Source organism: Neophocaena asiaeorientalis, unplaced genomic scaffold, assembly GCF_003031525.2.
Source record: "Neophocaena asiaeorientalis asiaeorientalis breed wild unplaced genomic scaffold, Neophocaena_asiaeorientalis_V1.1 scaffold627, whole genome shotgun sequence".
Lineage (NCBI taxonomy): Eukaryota > Metazoa > Chordata > Mammalia > Artiodactyla > Phocoenidae > Neophocaena > Neophocaena asiaeorientalis.
Window position 1 is genome coordinate 1,907,757 of NW_020174427.1, and position 16,994 is coordinate 1,924,750.

The window sequence follows — 16,994 nt, forward strand, 5'->3', positions numbered from 1 at the left end:
GAGAGAGGATAAAAAGAGGAGACAGACAGTCCCTGCTCTTGAGAAATGTACCCCAAACAGAGACAGAGTGTATTCCAGGATGGAGACTTGAGACCCCTTGCACAGAAACACAGAGCTGAAGCAAATTAATACCCTGCCAATTGAATTCAAATGCTCGTACTGTAAGAAACTCCGACATGCTTCCAAGAATTACAAGTGAATACATTCAGGTCATGAAATTGTAGGTTAAATAAATATCAATTTAAGAAGCAATATAGTAAGATCTCAGCGGGCACCCGCAGGGAAATGAGCTGTTACAGTCTGGTTTTCTAAAGGGTGAATATGGTCCATTTAGTACCAAAGCCTAAAAACTTTGAATTAAAGTTCTTAAATCATAATACAGAGTCTTGCATTCTTAAACAAAATATACTGGAAAAAAATCTTAACCTACTGTCCAAAAAAGAAAAGGAATCCTTTCACACAGGAACTCTTATCTAGAAGAGTCATTATGTGGTGGCTTGTTATTCACATAGAGCTTACCACATGCTTCCTTAAAGGTAAGCTCTTCTGGGAAATTGAAAATTCAACATTTAAATAATTTTTTAAACACTGACTATTGTGTAAAGAATTACGTGTGCGTGTGTGCACACACACACACGCATCTAAAGGTCCCTGAGGCAGTTCTGCTCCCTTCTGTGGAACGGTCAGTTCAAAAGGAACGCTCCTAAGGACCATTCTTGTTGCATCCATCCAGGCTTGTGGATGAATGATGCTACCGCTAATCAAGCTTAGGTTAGAATGAGACTCAGATGGAACAATCAGAACACCATTCTCCCCATACCTCCTAAAGGGACATCTTGGAGCTGAGTCTTATCCTTCCTCCACTCAGAGACCACATCCAAGAGAGCATTAAAATGAAAATCCATGCGCTTGTCAATAGTGGGGTCAGTTATTCTTCCACCTTCCTGAATTAAGTCACATCTTTCTCCAAATTTATGCATGCTGATGCCAAGCTTCAAAATAATAAGAATAAGAAGGTGAAAAGTTTTCCCTGGAAAAAACAGGTACAGGTTCTAAGCTGAAATCAGACAGAGCTCTCATGGAGAAAAGGGTCTAGGACCTCTCAAAAACAAATGCTGATTGGGGAACGGCAGCAAAGTAAGGCAGTGAAAAACCAGCATGGAATCTGAGAATGTAAGGGTGCCAGCAACAGCTTCTATGCCATGCCCTCCACAGCTTTCCAGCCAATATTTATCAATGTTTCAGACGCTATAGCTGTGCACTGCCTCTCTCTGCTCTGACATCCTATTTCCTCTATGGAATCTCATGTGAAAGAGCACACAAACACACGAACACTCACAGAAGTTGAAATTGAATTGACTGTCAATAAATAGTTCAGAAAAATCCTTGGGCCTACCATAGGTCTTCAAAGACACTAGGTAGGTTTGCCTGATGAAAGATTTGATTCTCAGATAAACAATGAATACATTTTTTTTTTTAGATAAGTATGTCCTAAATATTGCATGCAAAATATCCCACGTAATATTTGGGACATACTTATACTAAAAAAATTATTGTTATTTATCTGAAAGTGAAATTTAAGTGGGCATTCTGTAATTTTGTTTGCTTAACCTGGCAACCCTAATCAAGTGGCCTGCGAATAATGCACAAATAACACCTTCGCAGAAAGGAAGAACTATACTTGTTCTTATTTACTTTTCAGAGGGCATGAGGGGGCAAGAAATCATTTTGGGGTTGTTACATATTATTAAGAAGCACATTAATACTGCACACAAGCAAACTGAGACCATTTTTTCTTTTCTTTATCTACAATACAAATCTTAAAGAAACCCACTTGTTCACACATTAGTGCTACTGGGTTGTTAATACAGCCGTTGACAATCTGGGCTCCTCGTCCCACTGTGACGCCTGTGAAAGACTTATCATCCCACACTCGGCCTCCAATTCTGTCTTTGGCCTCCAGGACAGTCACCTAAAAAGACAATCAGGGAAGCTGAATAGGATGCAGTATAAATGTACAGTGATATTGTTAAATGAGTTTCATATCCGGTTAATGTATTATTATATTATTAGAGAAACAACTTTAAAAAGAGGGCAGTGTGCATATGATCCAGGAATCCCACTCCTGGGCATACATCCAGACAAAACTCTAATTCAAAAAGATACATGCACCTCTATATTCATAGCAGCACTATTCACAATAGCCAAGATATGAAAACAACCTAAATGTCCAACGACGAATGGATAAAGAAGATGTGGTATATATATACAATGGAACACTAAGCCATAAAAAAGAATGAAATAATGCCATTTGCAGCAACATGGATGGACCTAGAGATGATCATACTAACTGAAGTAAGTCAGAAAGAAAGACAACTACCATATGATATCACTTATATGTGGAATCTAAAATATGACACAAATGAACTTATTTACAAAACAGAAACAGACTCACAGACACAGAGAACAGACTTGTGGTTGCCAAGGGGGAGGGATGAATTGGGAGTTTGGGATTAGCAGATGCAAACTATTATATATAGAATGGATAAACAACAAGGTCCTACTGTAGAGCACAGGGAACTATATTCAATATCCTGTGACAAACCATAATGGAAAAGAATATGGAAAAGAATGGATACATACCTATATGTATAACTGAATCACTTTTCTGTACAGCAGAAATTAACACACTGTAAATCAACACTACTTCAATAAAATAAGTTAAAAAAGAGGGCAGTATGAATAGGAGTCCAAGTAGATGTTAAAAACAAACAACGCAGGCTCTAGCAAGGAGTAAGTGAGTGGTCTGCTGGAGAAGCCCCTCAAACTGTTTCCTCTCAAATCCCAAAATGATAAGACTGGATGAACTAGCATGTGAAATGCATATTGAAAGCTTTTATTAAATAGTATTCCATAAATTAAAAGGCACTCTTAAAAACTAAGGGGCTTCCCTGGTGGCGCAGTGGTTGAGAGTCCGCCTGCCGATGCAGGGGATGCAGGTTCGTGCCCCGGTCCGGGAGGATCCCACATGCCACGGAGCAGCTAGGCCCGTGAGCCATGGCCGCTGGGCCTGCGCGTCCGGAGCCTGTGCTCCACAACGGGAGAGGCCACAGCAGTGAGAGGCCCGTGTACCGCAAAAAAAAAAAAAACTAAGTTAAAGAGGTGGTTTTGTCCTATGAAATATCTGTGTCCGTAGCAAAATTCCTTTAGCATTGTAAACAGGCCTTAACTTCCCTATGACTATTATTAAAAAAAAAAAATCATATGTCATTATATCTAAGTATGGCCTCACAGGCTTGGCCAAAGCAGGTTGGTCCCACCACACCCAGACCGTTTTATCTCCTCCAAATTTCTGATGCTGGTGGTGGTGGGAGCTGCTCTCAGGTAGACAGCCCTGTGGCTCAAAGAGCTTCACTGCTCTTGGTTGTAGTAACTGAAAATGTGAATCCTCTTCAGGGCAAAATCAGTCCTTTCATTTCTAGATCCCTAAAAGCACTTCTGCAAATTGCTCCAGGAGGTTCCCCGAGCTAACCATCTCTTAGGTTAGGAGGAATCTACTTCCTAACCACGAGGGAGCGGGGTGGCCTCCCCAGGGTCTCCTTAGAGAAAGGGGAGAATAACAGAGGTCCCCTAAATATGCTTCTTCCTTGGACCTATATTTCTCATTTTCTCCAACTAGAAAGGCTACAGCTTGTGATTCTCCCCTCCCCACCTTCTTTCTCTGACTTCAGATGAACTCAGAACCGTCCGTTTCTAGTTTATTTTAGTCTATAAGAGGAAGGCTGAACATTAAAGACAGCACCCCTCCTAGACTTTGGCTAGGACTAACCTTCCTTGTAACATAATCTGTGGGTTTCCCAAGTGAAAAACGAACAAGAAACCTTGGCCCTAATATCTAATGCTGAGATACATAAATGACCAATTAAAACACCTCATAGCTTAATACCACTTAGACAATATTTTGAAATGCAAACAGACTTCTTATACATTCAACTCAGATTCTTCTGTTTTGTCAGCAATATATATAAGAATCCAAGACGTAGGTCTTGCATTCCACCAAAAGGAAAACCACTTAGGCAGAGCCATTGAAAACTTTCTCATCGCTGAAACTCCTCCAGCAGAGAAAAACGTTGTGAAAAAGAAGTTGTTTCTTTCAGCCAGAGAGAATACAGCGAAAGATTAATTCAATTCTACCAAATTGATTTTCACGTTTGGTTTAATGGAAGACCAAAGTCCTTGCAAAACAAGTTTCTAAAAAAGGAGAAATGAGTCAGACATAGCAAGTCCCAGAAATTTGGAAGATTTGAGTGGAAATTAGATACTGAATTGTACAATTTTTGTTTTTTTGTAATCGTCTCTATTTTGGCTAATTTTGAACAATTAGAATAAGGCAACATACTAGATAAAAAGAAATAATATCCTTCTCCTTGGGGAAGAAGGATACCTCAAAAATATACAGTATTTTAAAAGTCACATAATTCTGTCTTAACCCTGGATTAACTAATTCAATCCTGCTCCCAAAAGCAAAGATTTTTGTTTTCCAGAGTAAGGTTCAAAGTGTGATTTGCATAAGAAAATGTAACTGGATAGTTCATTAACTTTTATGCAGGAAATGGTGAATTTCCAAGCTGCTATTTGTTGTCTCAAACTATTGCAGAAACAAGGGCTTTTTCTTCACTGCTGTGTCAATAATGACATGTCAAGAATTCCTGCTTTTTTTTTTTTTTTTTCAAGAATTCCTGCTTTTTAAATTTTACTTTTTATTTTATTTTTTGGCCACACCACATGGCATGCAGGATCTTAGTTCCCTGACCAGGGATCGAACCCGTGCCCCCTGCAGCAGGGGCGCGGAGTCTTAACCACTGGACCACCAGGGAAGTCCCAAGAATTTCTGCTTTAATATCATCTTAGAGTCTCTTGCGTCTTGCCCATCATAGTCTAAAATCCTCTCCAAAGCTGCTGGAGTTTCTATTTCCTCTACTTTTCTTCAATTAAACCAATTTCAAATTTTGTATCTTTTCTAGGATCTATTGTAAAGATATAAAGATATAATGTATTTAGCATTCTTTGCTAAAATCAGGAACTAGTTTCCAAGTCTTAGAACATTTGGACCAAAGGAGCAGTTAACCATCTGTTTCCGCCTCCATGTCCCCCAAATCTTACCTTAATTCCAAAGTTATGCAGTTGCCTAGCAGCTGCTAATCCTGCTGGACCAGCTCCAATAATGATGACTGATTTCTTTACCAAAAAAAAAAAAAGAGAAAGAAAAGAAACAAAAATCCAATTAGAGCAATGAAAACAATGTAATAGAATGTACTAGCTGCCAAGCAACGTTCGTTCATCTGTATTTCCTTGATGTCCTGTCTGTACAAGTTACTTCCCTAAAGAATACATTAGTACTTGTCCTGAGACAGCCCTTCCTCCTTTCTACCGCCTAGAGGAATAGTGATTAATATTCCCTTCCCTTGGAGAAATGCATATTCTACAAAAGTCTTGCCTTATAACTTTTATAGTGCTTACGGGAGTTTTACTTGTATTATGAACATTAATGTACTAGCATTTATCATGACCGATGGTGGTAGTATTGCTAGAGCTACAGTCACCTACGTTGTGGTAATCTTTAGGAAGAAGATGCTGGTCAGTGCCGACGGTGAGAACTCCTGTGTTGATGAGACCTTTCCTCGTCATAAAATAAAGTATCCTCTCCACTTCCTGAACACATCGGATGCGCACGAGACCCCGGACGATGATGTGAGGAATACATTTCTGAGGAGTAAGAGCTTCCTGTGTTTGGAAATAAAACCAAACTGTTAAAACCAACCAACCAACCGAAAACAACTCCTGGTTCCTCAGAAAGTGAAACGTAGCATTATCATATGACCCAGCAATTCCACTCCTATGTATTTACTGCAAAGAACTAAAAACATAGGTTCAAAAAAAATTCACAGCAGCACTATTCAAATTGCCAGGACAACCAAGTGTCCATCAGTGGATGACAGGATAAAGGAAAGGTGGTCTATCCATACACGGAATATCATTTGGTCATAAAAAGAAACGAAGTGCTGATGCATGCTACAACAGGAATGAACCTTGAAAACATGCTGAGCAAGGAAGCTAGTTACAGAAGGCCACGTATTGTGTGATTCCGTTTATATGAAATACCCAGAACAGGCAAATCTTATAGAGACAGACAGTAGTTGTCAGAAGCTGGGGGAAGGGAGGAATGGGGAGTCTCTGCTTAATGGGTGTGGAGTTTCCTCTTGGGGTAATGAAAAAGTTCTAGAACTACATAGAAGTGATGGTTACACAATACTGTATACGTATTTAATGCCACTGAATTATCCATTTTACAATGGTTAAAAGGGTAAAAATGGTAAATTTTATGTTGTGTGTGTTTTACTACAATTAAAAAAAAAAAACAAACCTCTCCAGGTAATTGGAATCCATCATTTATCACTAAGATATAGTAAGACCAAAGGAAGGTCTGCCTGGCGAAGGAAAAAAAGGAGAAAGGGACAAAAGAAGCACATAGCAATCTGTATTTTGTCACCTAAGTTTCCCCTCGCAGAGAATGACTGACCCGAATGACTGACCCAGGAGTGTGGAGGCAGACCATATCACAAATATATTCCTGATTCAATAAGTCACACAACAAAGGCCATTACAGAAACCCAGGATGCTGCTTCCACTGGCAGCAGAAAAAGCTGGACACTCATCACTGATAAGACATGGGGGGAATGGACTTAAGAACTTGTAAAAAAAAAAAAAAAAAGACATTGCCTTTCTCTTTTCACCCCAGCAGCTTTGGCAAGGCCTTGGTCTGTTTCAAAGATTCAAGAGTAATGTGGCCTCTGCCCAGTGTCTCGAAGTTAGAACAGGCTTGGGCCATGCGGGCGGTGGCGGAGGGGGGAGAGGGCCCACCCTGGCCTTTCCTCTACTTGTCCCCAAGCCCCAGCTCCAACAGAACCTGAACACAGGAAGATGACTATATACTCAAAATGTGAAAGAAATAACACGCACAACATTGGCTTGGATTGCTGCAGAATATTAAAACACGTGTTTGTATTCATGACGTTAAAAAAAAAAATCACAATGAAAGATCCCGTGCTCTGCAAAGAAAGATCCCACATGCCACAACTAAGACCTGACGCAGCCATAAAAATAAAATAAAGATTTAAAAAATCATTTCAAAGTCTGACCCCTTTAAAGCAACCATATTTGAGTTTTCCCACTAGAGTATTAAATAGATACAATACTTGCTATCTTATTACAAATTAAAATAGATCCACACTGGTAAGTGGAGGATTTGTTTTTTTATAAGATTCTTCTCCTGTATAAGTCAAATTTCAAAGTTAACTAAAAAGAAATGGGAAGAAAAATGAACCCAAGGCTGGTTCTGAAAAGTGCATCTTCACAACTTATTTACAGGAAATTCTGACCAGTTTTGTTTAGTTCAGCAAATGTTTGTTGAATACTTCCCTCAAGCCTGCTGGAGAGGAAATGAATAATTCTACCATGCCCAATACACTCACCTGGGTGTAATTCATATAAACTGCATTTATAGCCAAAACTTAATCAAGTCATCTCAGACTGGAGTCTAATCCAGTGAAATACCGGGGTGGAACTGGAATATCTTTCTTTAACCAAGATTTCTTTGGCAGTCTTGTAAAATGTTCTGCATTCAGCAGTCACTCAGATAATTGCAGAAGAAATTAATAAATTGGAAAAACACTAGCGTCAGGAAAGCCTCTGCTTTAAAAAGAAAACAAAACTCGTGGTCCCGCCCTGCCCACCCTCTAATTTATCTTCATCCCTTTCAAGGTGGGCACTGTGTGAGGGCCCTAACATTTATTCAGTCCCAGCAAAAAGCAAATCACTGGTCTCAGATGCTTGAGGATAACCAGGTGAGTCAGAATCCCAGCCCTCGAGGGGTTTATAATCCAATCTTTAATGTTTTATTCTTTTTTTCTCCTGGTATTGTCATTGGAACTCCTCGAACCAAAGTTTGCATATAACTAGAGAGTGAAGAATTCTGATGACATATGGTCTAAAGTGGTGGTTCTCAGGAAGGGGAGACTTTGCCCCCACTTGGCAATATCTGGAGACATTTTTGGTTGTCACAGCTGGGGGAAAGGGGTGCTATGGCATGTGGGGGGTAGAGGTCAGGGATGCTGCTTAAACATCCTACGACGCAGAGGACAGCCCCGACACAGAGAATAGCCACCCAAATGTCAAGAGTCCTGAGGTGGAGACACCCGGATCCAAAGGTTCCGTCCACAGTCAAAGCAACTTCTCTCCTTAACAGAAGTCTGTGTCCATGTGCTGCTGGCTAACGCACCCTTCACTCACCTTGCAGTTAGTGTACCACAGGGCGAGGATGAGGTTCCTCAGAGCCAGGTACATGGTGGGGTCTCGGGAATACTCTGGGAACTCATAGAGCTCATCCAGCTCCATCACGTCTGGCCTCACGCACAAGGCTTTGCCGCACTCGTTGGGCTGGTAGAAAGGCTGGAAGTACCGGTTCATGCCTGGAACTGAGAGAAGACGCAGAATGGGCAAACCTCACAAGCTGTAAATTCTAAATCTGGCTAAATTGAAGAGCAAAAAGAAACACGAAAGGAGAGCCTAGACAAGCTCCCCAGTCTGTCCTACATAAATATTTCCACTTCCTCTGTCCAGTTAGACAAAATAGGCGTGAATTAAACAATTTTTTTTTCCCATTCGTTCTTCAAACATTCAATTTCTGTGGCATGGAAATTTTTTTTTTTTTAATTGTTTGGCCACGCCACATGGCATGTGGGATCTAGTTCCCCGACCAGGGATCAAACCTGTGTCCCCTGCATTGGAAGGACGGAGTCTTAACCACTGGACCACAGACCAGGGAAGTCTGGAATTTTTTTTTTTTTTTTTTTACTGTGGTTAAAAAAAACACGTGCCATAAAATTTACCATCTTAATCACGTTTGAGTGTTACCATTCAGTAGTGTTCAGTATACTCACGTTGTTTTCCAACAGATCTCCAGAACATCTCCATCTTGCAAGACCAAAATTCCAAGCCCAACTGAATGCCAAGTCCCCATGGAAATATATCTTAAAAGCAACTTTCATTGGAATTTTTCTGATTATAAAATTAATAGGTTCATAGAAGTAAATAACAATCACTAACTACTGATAATCCTTGAGCGGTGTTAACATTTAGGAGTATAGTCTAACCTTGGTTCTGTTTCTATGAATAGAGAATATAAATATAACTGATATTTTTTCTTACAAAGCCAGAAAAAAAGGCAATAAAAAGGCTGTTTTTCCTACCTGCTTTTCAAGAACAGTGTCCCATGTCATTAAATATGACTTCAATGGACATATAATATTATCCTATTTATTATTTAACCACTGCCCTATTGCTGGGCACTTAAATTTCATCCAATTACTTCACTATTATCAACAATGCCACACAAATCTTGGGACTTACTTTTGATAATCTTTGATAATTTATTGAGGATAAATTCCTACATCCAAAGAACATCTATTTTAAGGTTTTTGATTCATGCTTCCAAATTGTCCTTCATAAATGTATACACTAATGGTATCTGAGTTGCCTGTTTTATTCCTCCTTCATTAACACTGGGATTTATCACTTCAGCTTTGATTTTGACCACACCTGCATTTTTAGAGGGTCCAGTGTTATTAGTTGAAAACCTTAAGATAGGGCTACAATGTCAAAACCTACTTGCACCATCAAAGATGAAGTTTGTCAGTGTGCAGGAGATGATCTACAATTCTTGCTTGTACACCAAGAATTCTGACGGAGAATTTTAAAGATCCCTTTAAAGTAAATGGTTATCAGTCTGCCTGCCTTGACCTGAAGTTTTTCCAAGAGTGGGTTGTTTGGCTGAGATTAGCAATGGCATAATTAGAAGCAGAAAGACTCGGGGAGAAAAAAGAAGCGTGGCTCAGAGGGTCAAACCTTTCTTCTGGCATGTCAGAGTGAGTAGGTATTATCATCAAATTATTGCAGCTATCCAACTTTCAAAGAGATGCTCATTGAACTCCATAGGCATGATTCCTGGACAAGTGTTACAGCCTTCCCACTGACTGAGGGCAAAATTAACTGTCCAATATATACAAATGATACGAGCGATCCACAGTGAAACCATGAAATAATGATCCATGAAATAATGAGGTGCTTTGTAGCAAGCTGCACACATTAAAAACAAAAAATCTTTTCCGTTCTGCTCACCCACATATTTCCAGGGCAAGGGCGGAGGGAGGAGGGAAAGCGGGGAGGGCCAGGACCAGCTCTCACCCAGAACACAGGGGACTGCCTTGGAGTGTTCCAGCTTCCCAGGACTGGCGTCGCTGGCCGCGCGGTGCGTACTGGTGCAGGACGGGCTCATGCCAACGCAGTCGGGGTAGTAGGCAGAGAGCAGGGGTGCTGCCACGCTATCTTTCAGCAAAGGAGGTAGGATGAGCATGGAGTACCACCAATGGTTGGAAACTTCCGACACTCTCTGCAAGGGGGCAGAGCAAAACGAAGAGGGACAATGGCAACCAAGAAATGTACATGCAGAGTCGGCCAAGGACAGATGGTTCTCGTCGTGTCATCCATTCTCATTCATCCTTAACCCTTCTACTCTGCCTTCTCCCACTCCATAGTCCTAGACCAGAGTTCTGCACAGTAAGATTCAGAAACAAAAAATGCCTGATGAGACCTGGAGGGAATGTTTCCTAGGCCGAGTTTTTTCAGACCTTCAGCAATGGCCTCCCCCTTTCCCTCCATCAAAAAACCCCACCAACACCAGGTAAGTCTTAAAGCTACCCCCACTGACTATACTGCAAGCCCAGGTTTGTTTGAGTCTGACATGAGAAACTTATTTCTGTTCCGTAATCATTTATCACCCATCCCTTCTGCCTTTTAACTGAGGATCTAAAGATAACTGAAATTACAAAATTCAGCAGAAAAAACTATTCTCTGGAGTAGCAGTCCAAACAGTACTGCTTTTTGCCAGAGGCTACTAAAAAAACTTCAGAGGGAAAAGTACATGACAATCATCAAAATAAAATGCTCCATGTAGGACTGAATTGAAAAAGCTATTTTCAGTCTTAAAATATGTGATCATATTCCAGAGCTGATTTAACATACAGAGTCATTCGATCAAAGCAGCCCTGTGATGACTAACTATTGTGATAAAAATAAAATTTACCTGGCTTCTAAAGCGAAACTGCCACATACCCTATGTTAGGCAGCCTTTGCTACACATGAACTTGAATGTATGCTCCAGGAACTCTAGGAACCTGACAGAGGAGAACTCTGGGCTCAGGGACCCTCTGATGCTAGTTATCCAGGCTCCACGCAAATGCCACTTGCCATCAAGCAGGGGTTTGTGATCTCAAGATGCATTTTATTTGCCCTTCAAAGTCCAAATCTGGGGCAAGCATTTTTCGGCTTACTACAAACCCTAACACCCCCCATAAGTTACTCCCAGCTGCTACACACATTTATTTTACTTGCCCGGCCCGTGAAGGCTTTTCAGTTTGCAATCTTTGTCCTTAAGGCTTGTTTTAGGTTTGGCTACCCTTGAGCAGCCTGTGCTGGACCAAAAAGAAGGAAAGCTTCAGTTCCTTCTCCAACACAGCAGGGCTGCCTCTATGGACCCCCTTCCTGGCTCAGACAGAGTAAAACTGGGTGTTCAGATCCTGACACTCGAAATGGACCAAAGAGGGCAGAATGTAGATGCCTTAAAAAAACAAGAACCCCCCAAAATAAAATAAAGTAAACCAACCAAAAAAAAGGGAGGAAAAAACAAAAACAAACCACATACCCAAGCGCTTCCCATTCTAATCCACTTCCTGGGCCTTGTAGCTGTGTTGGGAAATTAAGTCAGGACCCAAGAGAGACCCTGCCATTGCTACCTGCCCCAGGCTTTCTTCTCCTTGGAAGCCCACCTGAGGGCGCGCCAACCAGCCTCTGGCTTAGCGTAGGAGAAACTCAATGACTGGTAAACAAACACGTGGTCTTGCTATTCCGAGTGTGTTAGCACACTTACCATTCTGGGACACCTGACTATAATTTTGTCGATATGCCATCAAATGTTCCACTCTCGCTTTTAATACACATACCACTGAAGAAACTGTGCTGGATACAGTCTATTAGCATATTTAATGAAATGCCCACTACACTCGGTTAAAAAGTTGTCTCCCCAAATTCACGTCTACCCAGAACCTCAGAATGTGACCTTATTTGGAAACAAGGTCTTTGCTGATGTAATTTGTCACACTGTAGTAGAGTGAACCTTAAATTCACTCTAATGTGTCCTTAAGAGAAGAGACACAGGGACTGGGAGACACACAAGAGGAAAAAGGTCATGTGAAGATGGAACAGAGATTGGAGTGACATGGCTATAAGCTAAGGAATGCCAGGGATTGCTGGCAATGCCAGAGCTGGAAAACGCAAGGAAGAATCCTCCCCTAGAGACGTCAGTGGGAACACGGCCCTGCTAACACCCTAATTTCAGACTTATAGCCTCTGGAACTATGAGACAATAACCTTCTGTTGCTTTAAGCCCCCCAGATGGTGGCAATTTGTCCCAGCAGCCCTAGGAAACTAATAAAGGCACTCAAAATTTAGAAACGGCTTTAAAGGTAACCCCAGAATCCGTATGAATAGAAAAAGCGTAGCAGGTATAGGTGACATGGCTATAAACCTGCTCCAGACTCTTTCTTAACCAAAGACAAAAATAAATAACGGGCAGATGAACATCCAGGGACTCTTCCAAGCTTTTTAAAGTTCTTAGATCCCAAGAATATGGCCTCTGTCCTAAAGTTCAGACTCCTTGCGCGCAAAATGGTCTGAATACTAGGGGAAATATTCTTAAGGTATTTGTAAGTGTATTTAAAGTTATTTTTTTCCTTTTTTTCTGTAATGTCATCCTGTGTACCCTAAATCCAGAAATTATTTAGGCCACTGCTTTACTATGGAAATGTTTGACGGTACAACTGTTTTTATTTTTTTAATGTGTCTGTGTGCGCACACACGCACACGCGCAGGCATCTCACACAGCCCTTTATGTAACAGAATAGATATGCTAGGTGTCAATTCTCCCTTTGCCTAAACATCAGTCACAGCCCCTGGGTTTCAGACATCTAGAAAAACTACAAACTATCCTGGATCGCTGTAATGCAGAATAACTCAGAAACTCAGAATTTTAAAAAATCATTTTCTGAAACAGCTATTGGATCTAGCTATGTGGCAAAATCGGCCAGCTCAGGTGGCAAAGTTTCCTAAGACAGATGAAATGTGATGAGGCTCTGCCAGCTGCTTCCCCTTCCACATCTGGGCAGGGATGGGACAAACCAGTTATGCTGAGGTCAGAATACACAAAAACACTCTCACAGCTGAATCTGGGCCAAGACCATCAAATTATGGGCATCTTGTTCTCTTCCAGGAATGATTCAAGTGGAGAGAAGGTCATAAAGTCGCCCTTGAAAAACAAGTATAACAAGTCTGGTCCCTGTAGGAAGGCAAGGTGTCCGTTTCTTCCTTTTTGTTTCCTTTTAACATAGAGCAATAACATTTTAGTTTTTTTTTTTTAAGTTGGGAGAGGATCACCCACAATACCACTATTGCTAGCATTTTCATCATGTTATCCTGTTAGATAAAAACCCCTTGGATCAGCAACCAAAAAAAGAGAGATACTCATAAAACTGTTACTGTTATTTACTTATAGCACTTATCACTGAAGGCGTGACGCACTCTAGGCTAGAACATGAAGAAATACTCACGAGATCCTCTGGAAGGGAACAATGATCTGAGGTCTCAGGCTGCAAAAACAATACAAAAAACAAGCATTAATTAGGTTTAATTATAAAATATAGTCTTAAGTGTCAATTACCTTCAATAAGATACCCCTTTTCACTGATTAGACTGGTAAAAAAAAAAAAAGTGTGATAAAACACCGCATTAGTGAGGGTGCGGGGAAGACAGCCTCTCTTGTAAAGATGTCCTGGGTGGAAATCTGAAAGAATGTAACCACTCTGGAGAACAGTTTGACAAAATACGAAACTTTTAAATGCATGATAATTTGGCATTATCTTGTATCTATGCCCAGCAATTCCAGCCTTGCTATACAGACATACCTCAGAGACACTGTGGGTTCAGCTCCAGACCAACCATTGCAATAAAGCAAATATTGCAATAAAAGTGACTCAAACGAATTTTTTGGTTTCTCAGTGCATATAAAAGTTATGTTTACACTATGCTGTAGTTTACTAAGTGTGCAATAGCAAAAAAAATTACCATACTTTAATTGGAAAATACTTTATTGCTAAAAATGCTAACCGTCAATGCAGGGTTGCCACAAACCTTCAATTTGTAAAAAAAAAAATGCATAACTGCGAAGCGCAAAAAAGCAAAGCACAATAAAACAGGGCACACCTGTATTTTCTAGAGAGAGAGACCCTCATCCATGTGTACCAAGAGAAGGATTAGAAAATGTTCAAAGGAGCACTGTTTTTAAGAGACAGAAGATAAACACAACCCAGAAGTCCATCGAGAGTAGAATGGAGAAATAAACTGTATTATAGTCAAGAGAATAAACTACAGCTACATGTTACAATATGGATGCCCCTCACAAACATAATGGTGAGCGAAAGAAGCCAGACCCAAGAGCCTACATACTGTCTGACTCCATTTACATGAAGCTCAAAAGCAAGCAAAACAGCCATAGTGTTGTTAAGTCAGAGGGGTAAGTAGAGATCCACAGCCATACCACCCTGGATGTGCCTAGTCTCTCTGGTCTCAGAAGCTAAGCAGCGGTGGCCCTGGTTAGTACTTGCATGGGGGAGAAGAGTTAGTAGGTAGTTACTCTGGGGAGGCAAGGGATGGACTCTGTGAGTGAAAAGGGGTGCAAGGGGGCTTCTGAGGGGTTGGTAAGTGTTCAGTTTCTTTACTGGGAGCTGGCTAAATGGGGACTCTGAAAATTCACTGAGCTATGCATTTTGACTTGTGCATTTTCTGTTTGTATGTGATATTTCAATGAAAAAAAGTTACCTAAATAAACTGAAGACTGGCATACCATATGGCCTGGGAAATCTGGCCCTTGGAATATATTCCAGAGAAACTCTTGCATGTGTGCATGCACTAGGAAGAGACGTGCAAGAATGCTCACAGAGCGCTGTGTGTAGCAGCCCCAAACCAGAAACAACCCTCACACCTATGAACAGGAGAATAGACACGTTGGGGTAGATTCACACAACGCAAAACTACACAGCAGGGAAAATGAATGAACCAGACCTGCAGGCATCAACATGGATGCAGCTGAAAAACCTCAAAGTTAAGTAAGAGAACAAAGCTGCAGAGGAATACACACAATAGGATACAATTTACAACCAATATAAAAATATGCAAAACTTTACATGTTATTTAGAGTGTCATACATATTTATCAACTCTAACAAAAAGCAGAGGAAAAATGAATACAAAATGCGAAATACTGTTTGCTCTTGTAGGAGAGGCAGAGGAAGAAAACTACTGGGGGGAACCCAGGGAGTTGCAGAAGCACTGGTAACGCTCTGTTTCTAAAACCAGGTTGGGGGGCACACAGTGAGTGTTCACCTTCATCCTTTATTCCTCACACACAAGTTATAAATACTCTTTTGGGTCCAAGAATTATTTCATATTAAAAACAACTGGATAGGGACTTCCCTGGTGGTCCAGTGGTTAAGAATCCACCTTTCAATGCAGGGGACATGGGTTCGATCCCTAGTCGGGGAGCCAAGATCCCACATTCTGCGGGGCAGCTGAGCCTGTGCAGGGCAACTACTGAGCCCGCACACCACAACTACAGAGCCCACGCGCTCTGGAGCCCGCACACCACAACTAGAGAGAAGCCCGAGAAGCCCATACGCCACAAAGAAGAGCCTGCGTGCTGCAATGAAAGATCCCGTGCGCCACAACTAAGACCCAATGCCAAAAATAAATAAATAATATTAAAAAAAAAAACCAAACAAAAAACTGGATATACCCTGACACAGCAATTTTATTTCTAGGAACTGATACTACAAATACACTGAAAAATAGCACAGATACAAAGCTATTCATTACAGCACGGTAAATGTTTAAAAGTCACCTAAATGCCCTTCAGTCACACCAAATTCATCATGACATATCCATTCAGTGGACTATTTACTACACAGTCTTTAAAGAGAAAGAGATCTTTACATACTGAAGCGTACGTAAAGATCTTTAAGAAGCATCTTTAAGAAATGTTAAATGACAAAAAGCTCCAAAACAGTGTGTGTTGTTTGCTACAATTCTTTTTAACGCTGTTCTACAAATAAACCTTTCCAGACTTTGTCCTTGACAGAAGATCAAACTGAAAACCAAAAGGACTCTGGGTCAATAAACACCCTTTAAATAAATATTTCAAAAGTTCAGGCTCTGGGTGGTAATCAATCGCAATGGAGCAGGAGAGTCTCAAAGGAGGATTTCTTGGGCGGGGGTGGGGGAGGAGATTTAAAAGATGTGATACCATCCTTAGAGGCTGGGATCTAAGAAGATCATAAAGTCTTCAACTTGAAGACGGATGGAAGAAGAGAAAGGCATTTAAGTTTTTCAAAAACAAGGACTCTGACACCTCAGAGCTCTCCTGGAAAAAAGTACTTGATGTTAAAATACATCCAAGCAGGTGATGAATCAAAATAATGGGATAGAAGGAACTGTAGTAACAGAAATTGTGGGCAGCAGTAATTGCATATAAGTGCAAGAGTAAACAATGAATGGGATATGGTCACAGAAAAAAAGTGATATTCCAACAGAGCAAACTAAACTAACACAAAACAGCAAAACCCTAACAAAAATGGGAGAGAGAAAAAGGGGAGGTGGGCTGAAGTATGGTGTCATTTACTTTTCCCTCTGTCTTAGCAGGGTGTCAATTGATACAACCTAAAATTGAAACATGCAATTTTGTTAAAAAGCTAGAGCGATTCCAACTTATCCTCA

At 40.8% G+C, this 16,994-nt stretch overlaps 1 protein-coding gene across 8 annotated transcripts in view; it reads right to left on the reverse strand.

Annotated features, from left to right (window-relative positions):
- Positions 1-16,994, reverse strand: part of KDM1B (lysine demethylase 1B) — a 55,314-nt gene that overhangs the window by 22,648 nt on the left and 15,672 nt on the right. For all 8 annotated transcript variants that reach the window (XM_024756729.1, XM_024756733.1, XM_024756734.1 and 5 more), the window contains 7 exons: positions 13,779-13,817; positions 10,303-10,507; positions 8,350-8,534; positions 5,608-5,784; positions 5,164-5,238; positions 1,835-1,972; positions 821-992 (listed from right to left, as the gene is read on the reverse strand). In XM_024756729.1, coding sequence (XP_024612497.1) covers positions 821-992; positions 1,835-1,972; positions 5,164-5,238; positions 5,608-5,784; positions 8,350-8,534; positions 10,303-10,507; positions 13,779-13,817 — 991 coding nt within the window. The remainder of the gene's footprint in view (positions 1-820; positions 993-1,834; positions 1,973-5,163; positions 5,239-5,607; positions 5,785-8,349; positions 8,535-10,302; positions 10,508-13,778; positions 13,818-16,994) is intronic.